At 35.3% G+C, this 14449-nt stretch overlaps 2 protein-coding genes across 2 annotated transcripts; both read left to right on the top strand.

Annotated features, from left to right (window-relative positions):
* LOC105177341 (probable inactive receptor kinase At2g26730) lies at positions 7–2180 on the top strand. The gene is made up of 2 exons (XM_020698996.1): positions 7–1273; positions 1374–2180. Exons 1-2 carry the CDS (start codon positions 253–255, stop codon positions 1976–1978), a joined length of 1626 nt encoding a protein of 541 aa, XP_020554655.1. The 5' UTR covers positions 7–252; the 3' UTR covers positions 1979–2180.
* LOC105177157 (RING-H2 finger protein ATL46-like) lies at positions 4427–7142 on the top strand. Its single transcript, XM_020699304.1, has one exon. The coding sequence runs from the start codon at positions 5051–5053 to the stop codon at positions 6224–6226; it is 1176 nt and encodes a 391-aa protein (XP_020554963.1). The 5' UTR covers positions 4427–5050; the 3' UTR covers positions 6227–7142.

The raw sequence follows: 14449 nt of genomic DNA, 5'->3' as shown, positions 1-14449 counted from the left end.
TTTATCTCTAAGCTCTCTAACAACAGTGGGATTCCTGGTCCTACTTTAGGCTGGAACGGCACCTCTTATCCCTGTAAGGATAGGTGGAGAGGCATCACTTGTGATCATGAACAACTTTACGTGAAGGAAATCGTTCTTGATGGCTTTGATTTCTCGGGCGTTCTTGATGCTAGACTTCTTTGCAATGTGCAATCTCTTTCTGCATACCTTTTGGTTGTCAACGTTACCAACAATAGCATCACTGGGGAGAACATGGAAGACATTAAGAACTGCTTCCAGCTCTCTCATTTAATCATCGCCTGGAATCAGTTCTCCGGCGACCTCCCCAAGTCTTTTTCTCAGCTGAAGAAGCTGGAAGTTCTTGACGTGTCGCACAATAAATTCTCCGGTTCTTTACCTGAATCCTTAAACCCTGGCCTCAAGGTGTTTCTGGCTCAAGATAATCAATTCAGTGGTGATATACCGGGCTATGATTTTTCCAGCTTGTCAGAGTTTAACGTTTCTTATAACAATTTAAGTGGAGCTATCCCGGATGAAGCTAATCGTTTCAAATTGAGTAGTTTCATCTACAATCCTAATTTGTGTGGCCCGCCGTTGCCAAAAAACTGCACGCCAGCATCACTAGCCGCAGAGTCCGCACCGGTTCCTCCACCCAAATCCAGAACAGTAAATGGTGGCGGCGGCGGCAGCAGCAGCAGCAGTTCAAAAGATCAGATTCTCATGTTTGCGGGCTATATTCTGATAGGTTTCGCTGTTTTTCTGATCCTCCTCCTCTGTGTGTACAGAAGGTGCAGGACAAAAGAAGAAAGACTCGACCTTGATAACAAGGTAGCAGCAGTTGATGATACCATGACTAAGCCTAGTTTCTCCACGGTGGAGCTGAAGGCAGGAGGTGTGAGCAAAACCGACTTTTCCACTGCTTCAGCTGAAAGTGGAACGGCTTCTACATCGGTCGTGGTTCTGACAAGCCCGGAGACAACCGGACTGAGATTTGAAGACTTGCTCAAGTCCCCCGCTGAGCTGCTTGGAAGAGGAGAACACGGTAGCATGTACAAGGTTGCCTGTGAGGGTCAGGGCATGACTCTTGTTGTAAAGAGGATTAAGGATTGGCCGATATCAAGCAGTGAGTTCAAGCAGAGAATGAGGAGGCTCAACCAAGTGAAGCATCCCAGTGTTTTGTCCCTTGTTGCATACTACAGCTCCAGACAGGAGAGGCTCCTGGTCTATGAATATCAACAGAATGGGAGCCTTTTTAGACTAATCCATTCCCATGGTAATTTCTTACTAAAATTTCTTTTCATGATCAATTTGAAAGCAATGCATATTCATGTGACATAAATTTGCAACTTGATACTACACTAAAAACTTCGCAGGAAATCAAACAGGCCAACCGTTCAACTGGAGCAGCAGACTTTCTGTTGCGGCTAAAGTAGCTGATGCCTTAGCCTTCATGCATGAAGAACTACACTACGACAGAATCCCTCATGGCAACTTGAAATCGTCCAACATTTTGCTAAACAAGGATATGGAACCATGCATTAGTGAGTATGGACTAATGATCGTGGGCAATCAGGAGCAGACGCCGTCCATTTTAACTAATGGGACCCTCGAAGCAGCCCAAGAAGAGAGTGACTCCCTCTTTAAGGCAGACACTTATGCTTTTGGAGTGATTCTTCTCGAACTGCTAACAGGGAGAATGTCTTTGCACGAGGGACTAGACCTTGCTAGTTGGGTTCTGGCAGTGGTCAGGGAAGAATGGACGGTGGAGGTATTCGACAAGAACCTGATACATGAAGGTGCTAGCGAGGAGAGGATGGTTAACGTGTTACAAATTGCAATAAAATGCGTTAACAGGTCCCCCGAGGCAAGGCCTAGCATGAAACAGGTGGCCTTAGAGATGGCCACGTTAAGGGAGGAGAACGAGCGATCAATAGACATTTCAGAACAATCGATCAGCAGGTCTTTCATTGATGTATAGGGGAAGATCACATCAGATTTACTGATGAAGGTCAAAGATTTCTTGATATTGCTCATATGGTAGAACCATTGTAGTTCCTAGAGTAGTGTACTGCAGTATTCTTTTCTAATGCAATAAGCATGCTTTCCTTTTAGCTTATGAATTACGTGTACTTATTAAGGTTAGGAATTACTGTGTGAAATGCAACTATATATAGTTTGAAATTCCGAATCTTACCACATGCTTTCTTACACAAATGTGGATGGATTGTCTGAGTTTTGTTGGGGGGGGGTTTGCCATGATGGAAAATAGCAAAAAGGAACTCATAAAAAACAAATAGAAGAGGACAAATAGAAAGAAGAGTGTGCGAGTAGTGAGTTGAGTGCTACATGCTGCCCATATCAAATGATCTTGAAATGAAGAAGTCGGCTGAAATTGGAGTATGTGGTGGCAATTGGCATGACCAGAATATCAACTTCCAAAATTCCAAAATGTCCCTTTTTAGTATGCCCAATAATACAGTGATGGAGAATATGATTTATGATGGGATTTGACATTTCTGACTTGTCTCAAATCTGTTGGCTTAGTTAAAAGTGGTTAGCTGCCCAAATTAAAGACTGATAATTGAATTGATTCAAATTACGGGTGACGAAAATCAAGATTTCATTTTGGGGGCAAGAAATGATAGTTTGAAACACAATCATTATTTATGTATGTACTCAAATAATTATCACTCTTGGATAATGAAAAAAATTCTAAGGTGCAGTGCTTTAGTTGTGTTATTTGGTGTTGAAATTTTAAACGATCATAACTTTTGATTTGGCAGTACTTACAGATGATCTATCTATTGTTTTTTTTATCTTCTTGAGGAGAATCCAACCTTTCATCACAATACCATTCTAAATCTATTGTTTCCACCATTGTTTGGACGTTTCTTTAAATTTTTTCTATTTTTTCAGCTGACTTTAATTAATTTTCATATTTGCTATAGTTAATGTTTGGCCCTGATATTTTATCGGATTATTACTATGATGTTAGGATATTAATTTCATAATCTTATTAGATAGTAAAACAAATCAGCCCGTTTTAGGCTTGTTTACGTTTTACCTAAATTATAATTTTTTTTCATTTAAAATTAACTGCAAGCTCGAGATTCACTCAACAATAAAATATATTTGTTACTTCAACTTCAAAATAATAGCTTAAACTCATCCTACATCATCTAACAAAAAAAGTGAAAAGGAAACCCTACAAGTTGTTGCAAAAATTTCAATCAAATAAGGAAAAAATGGTTGGCATCAAATACGTAGCAATTAAATAAGTAATGGTCCGTATTCAACTCTGAAGAGCTATTTTGATAAGAAGAGTCAAATATTTAACCAAACTCATTTATGATATATATTTGACTTTAACAGACTAATAATTCACATTCTTGTGAACATCTTAATGTATAATTTACTCACAAACGATAGTTTGTAGTATCACTGTACTCATTTTTTTTGTTGTGTCGATAAAACCCTTAAAATTATTATTTTTTTTATTTTCAAAATGTGATGTATTGATTTATATATTTTTTTTATTATTTATAATGTAATTTAAGTATAAAGATTATTTATTATATACATACAAAGATCACGTGCCACGACAGCTAATTTATATAATTTTATGTTGTCGCATGTATTTACACCTAAGTGACTTTATAATAAAGATTAATAAGAAGAGGAATTGGCTTCCAAGCCATATCCAAACGACCTACAAGACAAGCAATGCGCGTTGCACACAAGCGTCAAGAAATAATACCTAAGCACAGCAGTGGAGTGTGAGTGCATACATGAGACGGATCATGTCAGGACAAACAAAAATTAATGTAATCATATAATGATGATTATTTTTTTATGTCGATCATGATATATTGTTAGTAAATAGAATATATGAATCATAGAAATAATAATTTTAATTATATTTGAATTTATGATTTATAATATTTCGACGGCTGTTGCAAATATAAACGGTGTTGACGGGTTATTTTATTAAAATACTTCATTGTTTCGAAACATGTGATCGCAATCTCAAATAATCAAAATATTTTATCATAAAAGTTATGTGGAGAAGTTTTAAAATTTGAAGCCTTGCGGATTACTGTAATTGTTAGGTAAAAGTTAGAAAGTGATTATCCATTAATTGAGGATTTTAAATGTGAAATGAATAGGAAATGAGAGGGAGTTGAGTAACCGTAATATCAGCCCACATAAGTGGGCTTTGCAGTGAATTTACCTCAGGCCCACAACCTTTTTCCATACGGTAAGGCGCCTTGTCGGTAAATGTTGACCAAAAACAAGCCACGACCTTCATTCGCGCGTGTGATTCAATTTTTCTACCAAGAAAATAGGAAAATGGAAAAAGAAAAAAAATCAAAAAGTGGTGTCTTTTTGTCATATACTTTTTATCAATCTCCTCTGTTTGAAGAAGAAGAAGAGTGAAAAATACAGCCATCTCTTTCATTCACATCATGATCTATCTGTTGTATACACTGTATTTTGTTTTGGTACACCGTACACTTCCTGCTTCAATATAAATATAGAAGCTGAAATCTTGGTGTTGTGTATATATATATATATAATAGTATTTGTTTTCAAGAAGAGAGTTTCCTATTAAACTTGTGTTATTCTTGATAAAATATTTAAAGGGCTGTAAGATTGGAAGCCAAAGGCTGTGTGTGTGTGTGTGTTTAGGGTTTTTGCTGCAGCTGCAAGAAGGGGGTCCATGTGTAGTAGAATACATTAACTGGGTTGGCATCTTCGGTATCAAGGTAGGTAAAGACTCAATCTTTAAAGTTACTGGTGTCGTCATCTTTTCATATTATTGAACAATCAGTTGTTTGGGGTTTACAACCTGAAAACGAATAGAAATTGTTACTTTATTAGCGCAACCCCAACTGCTGCTGTTTCCTTCTGATATCGGCAAGAATTGGAGGGCTAAAGATTTGTGATCTTTCTGGTGTTCCCTTTGTGGAAGAGGGCCAGAAAAGTTAGTGGATGCGTGTTTGGTTTCTTGCACAGAAAATGAGTGGGTACAGTGTGTGCGTGTTTTGAGATGGTTTGTCTGATAACAGAAATGCAAGGGAAGAGATGGTTTTCTGGGCATGGGCATGCCCATTTGAAAGTTTCTTGGATTCAGCATCAAATCAATCAGAAAGATGGTTTCTTGCAATACGCGCCTCCTCTTATGCCTTCACCACCTTCTTCTTCATATGGTGTTGGCAGTAATTTCCAGAAAGAGTCGAGCAGCCCTTCACCATCTTCATCTGGGACAAGAATCAGCCCTGCTGTTCTTTTCATTATAGTAATTTTAGCTGTTCTCTTTTTCATCTCTGGTCTTCTCCACTTGCTTGTTAGATTTCTCACCAAAAGCTCATCATCCTCTCAGTCTAATCGAAACTTGGAAGCGTCTGGCTCTGATGCCCTTCAGAGACAGCTGCAGCAACTCTTCCATTTACATGACTCTGGTTTAGATCAAGCTTTTATAGATGCATTGCCGGTCTTTTCGTATAAGGAGGTTGTGGGTCCAAAAGAGCCCTTTGATTGTGCTGTTTGTTTGTGTGAATTCTCTGAGACTGACCAGTTGAGATTGCTTCCCATGTGTAGCCATGCTTTTCATATCAATTGCATCGATACTTGGCTCCTGTCAAATTCAACTTGTCCTCTTTGTAGGGGGGCTCTATTCAATCCTGGATTCTCAATTGAAAACCCCATTTTCGATTATGATGATTTTAGGGAAGAAGATGGATGCCCCAATCATGGAGAGAATGGAGGATTCTGTATTGCTCAGAAGAGGGTGGAAATTGAGCAAGTTGCAACGGAAAAAGGGGTCTTTCCAGTCAGGCTTGGGAAATTCCGGAAATTGAATGAAGCTGAGGCCGGGGAGGTAGGAGGAGAGACTAGCAGTAGTAAATTGGATGCAAGACGGTGTTACTCAATGGGTTCTTATCAGTATGTAGTGGGAGATGCTAAACTCAGGGTGGCCTTGAGCCAAGACCGAGCTGGTCGAAACACTAAAGGAACAGATCAATCTTGTAATGCTTCTGCTGATGAGAATACAGAGGGAAAAAAGATAAGCATCGGTACAAAGACCGACAGCTATTCCGTTTCCAAGATTTGGTTGTGGTCAAAGAAGGGGAAATTCGCAAGTTCTTCAGATGCCCAAATGGAAAATCCATCTTCTCCTAACTTGGACTTCCCATGGATGCATAGAACAACACAAGGCATCTGAAAGGTTTAAATTTTTTTTTTCAATTTTAGTTTTGGTTCATCATCTATTGGTTAATGACAGTGTTGGCTTCCTTTCCCAATGAGATTTCACTGCCCTGATTGAAAAGAATATGGTATAGCAATATAAGTGATGCGTGAATGCCTCCTTGTCAGTTCAAATGTCCTCTGTTTTATACTGGACCATTTAAATGAGTCCCTGTTATACTTTTTGGTTTTTGTTGTTAGATATGTCTTGGCCGGGTACATAGCGGAGAAAACTATGCATGCTTACATGACTGGATTAGCTTATGTACCTCATCCCATCACTGGATTAAGACTTCATTTTCATGCACATAGGAAAGCTGAAATTATGGGGTAAAAGACTTAAAATTTTTGATTGTGGGAATCGGAAAGAGCTGCCATCTGGTGATTGCTTTCACTATTTGTGGTGGTGGTATCAAGAATTAGAGTTATGTTTTCAAAGAATTGCGTTGATTTTGGCCTCTTTCATTCATTTCATCTCCCAGCAAGTACGTACATTGAATCAGTCAAAGGGCTATAAATACTTGCTGTGTTTTTTAAGATCTTGAATCCTGTGTCATCATCAAAAGTTGTAAGGAAACAAGTTAAAAATGCCTGCTGGCTTTATTAGCTAGAGCAGGCAGCAGTTTGCTCTGTTTTTCTTGTTTTTTTGGTTTTTTACACCAATAATTGTTTCCCATGAGGCCGCCCTTTTGTTAAAACCCTTTTTGGATAGTGTGAGCAGTGCACACTCTTCTGTACATGGGTTGTTTCTTTTTTATTGGGACAGTGTGGTGGGATCCATGAATATGAGAAAGAGAGAGAGAGCTCCTTGTGATGACTTATGAGACCGCTTTTGCATTCAAACTTTGGTTGTGCACTGCTCCCTTTGTAATATGGCCATTCCAATTCCCATGCTGTTGTTCCTACGCCTCACCTTTTCTTTCCAATCAATTTAAAAATTTATGTTATAAGCGGTGTGAGAACTTGTAAGATATTAAAAATTATTTAATAAGTTTTTAGATTCAAAGATAAAATCTTTGGAGCTTATAAATTATTTTGATAGAAAAAAAGAAAAAGAAAAGGAAGCTTCCAACTTATTTGTTAAGATTTCTACAAAGCTAATTCAGTGTTGGTCGTTATTTTATAAAATTGTCACTAACATGTTATAAACATTAAACTTGTGTCTTTTTCATACACTTTAAAAACTCATTTTTAAAATAAAAACTTTTTTATAAGATATATAAGCTTGGAAAATGTTTTAATCACTTCAACAAAATACTCTTTTAGTAGGAAAGGTTTTTGGAGCAGAAGAGTAAATATGACTTTGATCAATGATATAATTATAGAGCAAGTTCTTGATTTCAAGATTAGTAGGCTGTGCTTAAAGCTTGGTAAGGTAAGAGTGGTACGGCAACACCTATAATTCAATATTTTGTAAAATATGTGAAGCAGAGCAGGGAGAAGTGGATGGAGAGCAGAGCTAAAGAAAAAGGTGCTAAGGGATCCACATCGGAGGCACTGACAGCTGAACCTCCTACTCATCATTACGCCAGAATCTACCAAGCACTTTTGTCTCTATCAATCTACCCACAATTCTGGTTTGCTGGGAAGACCAACAAAGAAGGGAAATTCCAAAAGTGTGTTTATTACTGGATAAGATACTAATCAAGCTTGAAAATTTACTTGTTGGCAAATGATTTTTTTTAATCCACAGCACACGTCTACTCACACACACTCTCAATAAATTTTAAATTCAATATTTTGGAATAAAATATTTGAGTCTCAAACAGTTGAGAATCTCCTAAGGAACTTATTGACAAATGGACTTGACATAACTTCACATACCCAAATTCATATTACTACCACTCAATATATATAGAAAAATGGGCAAAAATCAACTCTATTACTTAGTATTGGTAATATACTCATATTACCACAAAAAAAAAAAAAAAACCCAGCAAATTACCTTTTGCAGATTGGGCATATTATTTATCAGGCCACCTTGGATTCCTTCCCTTTATAAATTTTTTTATTCCCATATCAAACTTTAGGGTAGGAAATTAAGAAACACTCTGGAAGATTTTTGGTTCTTTCCGATTTCTTCATAAATTATTCCTCTTCAAGTTAAAGGGTCGGTGATTCTTAATGCATCTCGTGAGCTGCTGAGCTCCAGATGTCCTAAGCTGTTTAAAATGCATATTCTCCCCTTATCTTACAATATCATGCCATGGCCTCCTCAAAACCCATCTTATCTCTAGTCATATGCTCTATTCCAAAGATAACATTTCAGCTTTTCAACCTAGCTAACTGATGCCAATCTCTTGTCTTGCCCTTCTCTCTTTCTTATTACAAAAAGTTCAAGTGGCTTCAAGTTGCATTACAACCACAAGCCACTGACCTATACTCTTACCAACTAAACTAACAAGTGTTGGCCCCATTGTCGTGATGATCCAAGTCATTCCATTCGAATTTCATAAAAGAATGACACAGAAAGATTAACTACATTTATATTGTTAGTATGTGTAAAATAAGAAAATTTTTTTGTGAAGATATGTCCCACCGCAGCAACAAAGGAGCAAGTAGGTCAACATACAATTCTTTAAGCTTTATCCTCAAAGCGAAGGAACAGATGATGTGGCCACTAAAAAGAAAGATAAAATGTGAAGGATACACAAAAAAGACAAGGCTCTCCACATAAAAAGTAGTGTTCCTCCGCTTTTACAAAGCCGCCAGGAGTTTGTATAATATATACCTAAAATGCATTGTTTTCATTTCTTTTGCGTTTCTGCTAAGAAGGACAATAGTGGATAGTTAACACACCAAACATGACACCATAACTAATTCCTTAATAACAAATGCTTAGAAATTGATAATACTGTAATCAAAATATAGAGTAGCAAAATTACCCAATGAAGAACCAATCTGGTGAAAAATTAGTATCAAAATGTTCAGAGGAAGCTTCCACAACTGAGTCCTCTTCCAGAAAGAAAGATGTTGTGTGTAGAAGACGAATTGTTATCTTGGAAAGAAAAAGGAAAAGAATCTGGAAAACATATTATCGACAGTTGCCCGCTAAACCAAGATTATAATAAACAAAGAAAGAGAATTATGGAGGATTAACTAGTTAACGAAAGAGAACAACACGAGATAAAAATATCAACTTGTCCACCGTCAATCAACAGGGTCAAACCACCTGAACCAGCCGCAAGTTTGACGACCCTGCCACGTTTCAGCACCAGTTATCCTGGCATGAACTACGTGTCTTTTCATTGCGTGTTATGCGGCGAGATCACAGTATAGCGCGACGAAAAGTTCCGGAAAACCTGGTCGACCTCGACTTGGCCGTTTTCGTCCCGGCCGTCATCGAAATTGAGTGAATAACTCGAGGCGTCGTACTGGTATCTGGCCGGCCTCGCCCTGCCAGCGGTCTTCCTGAGGCGGCGAATGAACGTCTTCCACCTCGGCCCGGCGGCGAGCTCGGACCATTCCCGCACCTTATTGAATGCTTCAATCCCCTTATGCCACCACGGCGAATGAATGCTCTCATGTTGTTCTCTTCCCGAGGTTGAAATTCTCTCCCAATTATCCGATTCTCCGGACCTAAAACACGGAAAATGGAAATTGAAACAACAGCGGCGGTGGCGGAGGCGGCGGCTGAATGCGGCCTCCTGTAATTCATCGGTAGAATCTTCCTCTATAGGGGGCAATTCAGCGGGAGATTGCGCCATCAATAAATAAACGGAAAAGGGAAGAAATTAGTTTAAATTCTTCCCCGGCAAAACCCAATCCTGGTTTTGCCTCCTGATTTGCAGAGAGATGAATGTTTATGTTGGTTCTCTGCAAACCCTATTTCTGTATTTTCCTTTTGCGTTTCATATATTAACGCCAATGAGGACCGACGATGAGAAAGGGATACCGGGAGCGGATTAGAATTGGAATTGCCAGGTGGACAAGATCAACGGCAGCCTGCGGAGGAGGAGGAGGAGGAGGTAATAGAGATTTGTGGACGCATGATTTTTTAGGTGCATAGCATATATCATCAATTCTGTTTAATAACTTCAATTTATTTTCTAAGCAATCGTAGCCCTCTACTAATTTAGGCCAACTCAATTACGTATCCATGCACTCACACTTATCAATCCATCCTTTATTTCAATTCAATATTTAACACATGTCTCTATTATCTTCGAAATTTGATATAATTATAAATATTATTTAAAAAATTTGAAATAAGGATATAATTATTGATTGATGGTTGGTGTTGGTGATGGCAATGTATATTCATATTAATTTTGTTGGATTGGGTGTTTGTTACGCGTTGTTGGCAACCCCATTACTTCATACACACACCTAATTACTATACTTGTAAGATGATTTTATTGCTTTCAAAGTCCTTTATATATAAAAATTGAAATGTATCATTGAATAAATAGATACGATTGAATGATGATTGGACGACATCAACCATCATCCACGTCTCACGAATTTGTTACGTGTCGCAAATAGCAACTATCACTTATTATGATTAAATATGGTTGAAATTAATTTATTAATTAAATATATTTTTTAATTTATCACTCACTATTTTTCAACATGCAATTGAATAAAAACCTAACAGAGCTAACTCATTGCTAGACGGATATTAAAATTAGGGAGGCATTTTTGTAATATTTCAAACAACAAAGAAATATTTTTAATTATATCAAATTTTAGGGAAGATGGTTACAATTTGCCTTTTTTTTTAATATTTTTTTATTACATCTATTCCATTTAATGTATATATAACACATCTCATGTGTATTATTATTTTTAAATAATACAAAATAATTTAATTTTTGTATACGTGATGCGTGTATGTTAATGAAACAAAAATTTTATTTTGATATTTAGTATAAGACAAAACCAAAAAAAATATCGAAGTGTATATAAACTTCAAGAAATTTAATGAAGGGATAGTTACACTTCCCTCTCTAAAAAATTAGTGTAATTACACGTAGATTTTATATTATTTGAAAAGTATATCTAGCATTCATAAGATTTGCTTCAGTCTAACAAATAAATCCCCTCATTAGCCAAAACTTATTAAATTTGCTGATATTAACAAAAAAGTTGAATGAAAATTGATATTTACCCTTGATGAACTTAAAACTGACTTATTGCAGGTCAAACAAATTTTTCAGACTAAACTACTCTTATAACAATGAAAATATAGCTCCTTACATGCATTAATGTATGAACACGTATACGGGTAATTTGATCACAAAAATATTTATTTGACCCGCTATAGATCAGTAACAAGTCAATCGAGGATAAATATAGATTTTTTTTTTAATTTTTTTTTGTTAACATCTGCAAATTTGTGAATTTTGACTAATGAATGGACTTATTTGTTAGACGAAATAAAGTCTCAAGAGTGTTAGATATAATTTGCCAGATGAAAAAAAAGTTCGCGTATAAATACTCCAAATCTTAAAGAAGGAGAGTTAGGCTTTGTTTGGATTCCACTCTTCGCGTTTTTCGAGACAAGATAAAACACACCGAATGTTTATTTTTGTGTTTTTACACCTTATCTGTGTTTTTTCTGGTTTTCAACTTTGCATATATAATATAAAACAGACATGATTTGACAATAAACAGTAATTTTTGTCTCCTAAAAATACAACATTAAACATAAAATATTTATATATATACATATTTATATATATACATATTTATATATAAAAATATATAATTTGACAATAAGCAGTGATTTTTTTCTCCCAAATCCCAACATCAAACCTACACCACTTATTTTAAAATATTTTAAATTACCCAAAAACACAAATCCAAACATATCATCTATTTTCAACACACACTAACTTATCTCTATTTTTCTCTCTCTATTTTCAAAACACAAAACAAAACAACTAAAACACAAATCCAAACAGAACGTTAATTATCTCTTAAAAGAATAATGTACGTCACATGTGGTGTTGGGAGGTGGGGTGGTGTTGTTGAGGATATTTCCAGAAGATATATAGATTGGTAAATAGAGTGGAAATGAATAAGGCTTCCCGTGCAAGAAACGTTGGCACCAATCCTTTTGAAGCATTATCTCTACTGTCCACATTGATAAGCACCAACCAATTCCTTCATTGCTCAAATAAGCTGCTATTATTAATGGTGGACTCTTACATGTATTGATGTTAGGTGCTTATGTTGAAATCTTAACACATTCTGTTCGACTTGTTTAATGTTGCACATAATTCTCCTCCTCCTCAATCCACAACTTTGCTTTGATTTCTTTAACACTCAGACTCTTGTTAAAGAGGATCTGCTTGGAGAGCAGTGGATTCTTGGAATTTAGCTAGAAAGAAATTTTTTAGGAGAACTTTGCCCATATTTACTTGACACGATTCTATTGATCCTTTACGATTTGTTTGACATTTATTTATTTTTAATTCTGTAAGCTACAAAAAAAATGATAATTTGACACTTAAAATCATTTGATTTGACAAAATAACTCTATTAATGTTAATTATTTTCGCTTTAGGAATTATTTTTATTAAATTTCTAAAATATAAATCAAAATTTATATTTAATCTATTAATTTTTTATATATGTGGCACTTTAATAGTGCATTAATTTAATTTGTCTACGGAGACATAAGATTTATATATATATATATATATATATATGCACTTGGAGCAAACTCAATCACGCCCTATCATCTCATTGATATTTCGTAATGAACTAACACTAGAAGAAATATAGTTAATTGTAATGGTTAAAAAATAAATAGTTGTAACAAATAGTTATTGATTAGAATCATATAAAGATTGTTGATCGTGATTTTCGTGAGGGTGACTAAAATATTTATCATGACAAAATCATTTGCTATGACTCATAGCCATGGAAAAAATAATTTTCATATTGGATAATAAAAATATTTGCATTAGTTTTTTGTCTAACTATAATTAATAATAATTATTTACTACCATTTTAATTCATGATCAATAAAATTATAGCCAACAGTAAATTTGCTTCTAATATAATTATATTACATACGAAAGTAATTATGAGCGAAACATTAGCTAAATTGTTTCCGAGTATATGTAATATATATTTTTCATTTTGGGTTCAAAAAATGTGATAAATATTGCAGTTCAACTTATTTTTCCAAAACACACACACACCAAAAAAAAAAAAAAAAAAAAAAAATTGCAATTAAAAAAAAATATTTGAATTGCACTTAGTCAAAATGTCCTGGTCGTACCTTAAAATTTTCATCTAGCCTTGCTCCTCAAGTCTGCGCACACATGTTTTGAAACTTAGAGGGTGTTGGACAAGTTTATTTAAAATTTATAAAGTGTTATATTTTTTTAAAAATATTTGAATAAAATAAATTAAAATTATAAAAATCATAAATGTTACTGATAACAATTAAAATTTTAAAAATAAGTAATTAATAACCCTTTACTTTTCTTTAATAGAGCTTATAAGACCATGATGTCTTATTTTTTGATCTTATAAGTTTTTGTTTGAAAAATTACCAAATACTTCTAGACATCCTATGACACCCTCTTAATTTCTGTCTCGTATGATCTAGGTACTTTTAAAAATTTGATTAATTTTTAAACGAGTCAATCAATTATATATATAATAAATATAATAACCTAGAAAATTGTTTATAGCTTGCATGCTCATGCAGACGCAGTGGCCAAACGTGTTTGAATTGAACACTGTTGTTGCATTTTCCAAGTCAAACAAGCACACAACACAATCCTTCACACTATATAAACACCAAACTTTTAAGACATGCACTTACTTCTTCACAATCTAACATTATTTCATTTCTCTCTTGCACCAACCTAAAAAAACACTTGAAACCTTACCCTCTTTTACACAAAAAAAGTTTGATGGCCACCGACCCCAAATGTCTCCTACCTTTCTTGATTCTTTTCTTGATTTTTGTTTCTATACGGGCACGTCCCATCAACCGTCATCATCATAAAACGTCGACTCCTCCTACTGTAGGCACCAAGGGTCTTCGCGACGATCAATTCATGTCTCTTGAAGCAAGTATCAAGAATTCTGGTCCGAGTCCAGGAGAAGGGCACTCTTATGCTAATGGATCACACAATTGAATGTTTATGTCACTTTTTATGTTTTTGTATTATTCATTCTTTAAATGTTTGTGATATTTGTACATATTTCGGGGAAATTTAAGTAATTTAAATGA

The sequence above is a fragment of the Sesamum indicum genome, linkage group LG15, assembly GCF_000512975.1.
Source record: "Sesamum indicum cultivar Zhongzhi No. 13 linkage group LG15, S_indicum_v1.0, whole genome shotgun sequence".
NCBI lineage: Eukaryota > Viridiplantae > Streptophyta > Magnoliopsida > Lamiales > Pedaliaceae > Sesamum > Sesamum indicum.
The sequence above is the reverse complement of the archived record's forward strand: the minus strand, read 5'-3'. Positions and strand labels throughout refer to the sequence as shown.

Bases quoted from the DNA above. Each gene is read 5' to 3' on its own strand.
- LOC105177341 (XM_020698996.1), top strand. From the start codon at position 253: ATGGAAGACATTAAGAACTGCTTCCAGCTCTCTCATTTAATCATCGCC. The intron at 1,274-1,373 runs GTAATTTCTTAC...AAAACTTCGCAG, and splicing joins TAGACTAATCCATTCCCATG to GAAATCAAACAGGCCAACCG.
- LOC105177157 (XM_020699304.1), top strand. From the start codon at position 5,051: ATGGTTTGTCTGATAACAGAAATGCAAGGGAAGAGATGGTTTTCTGGG.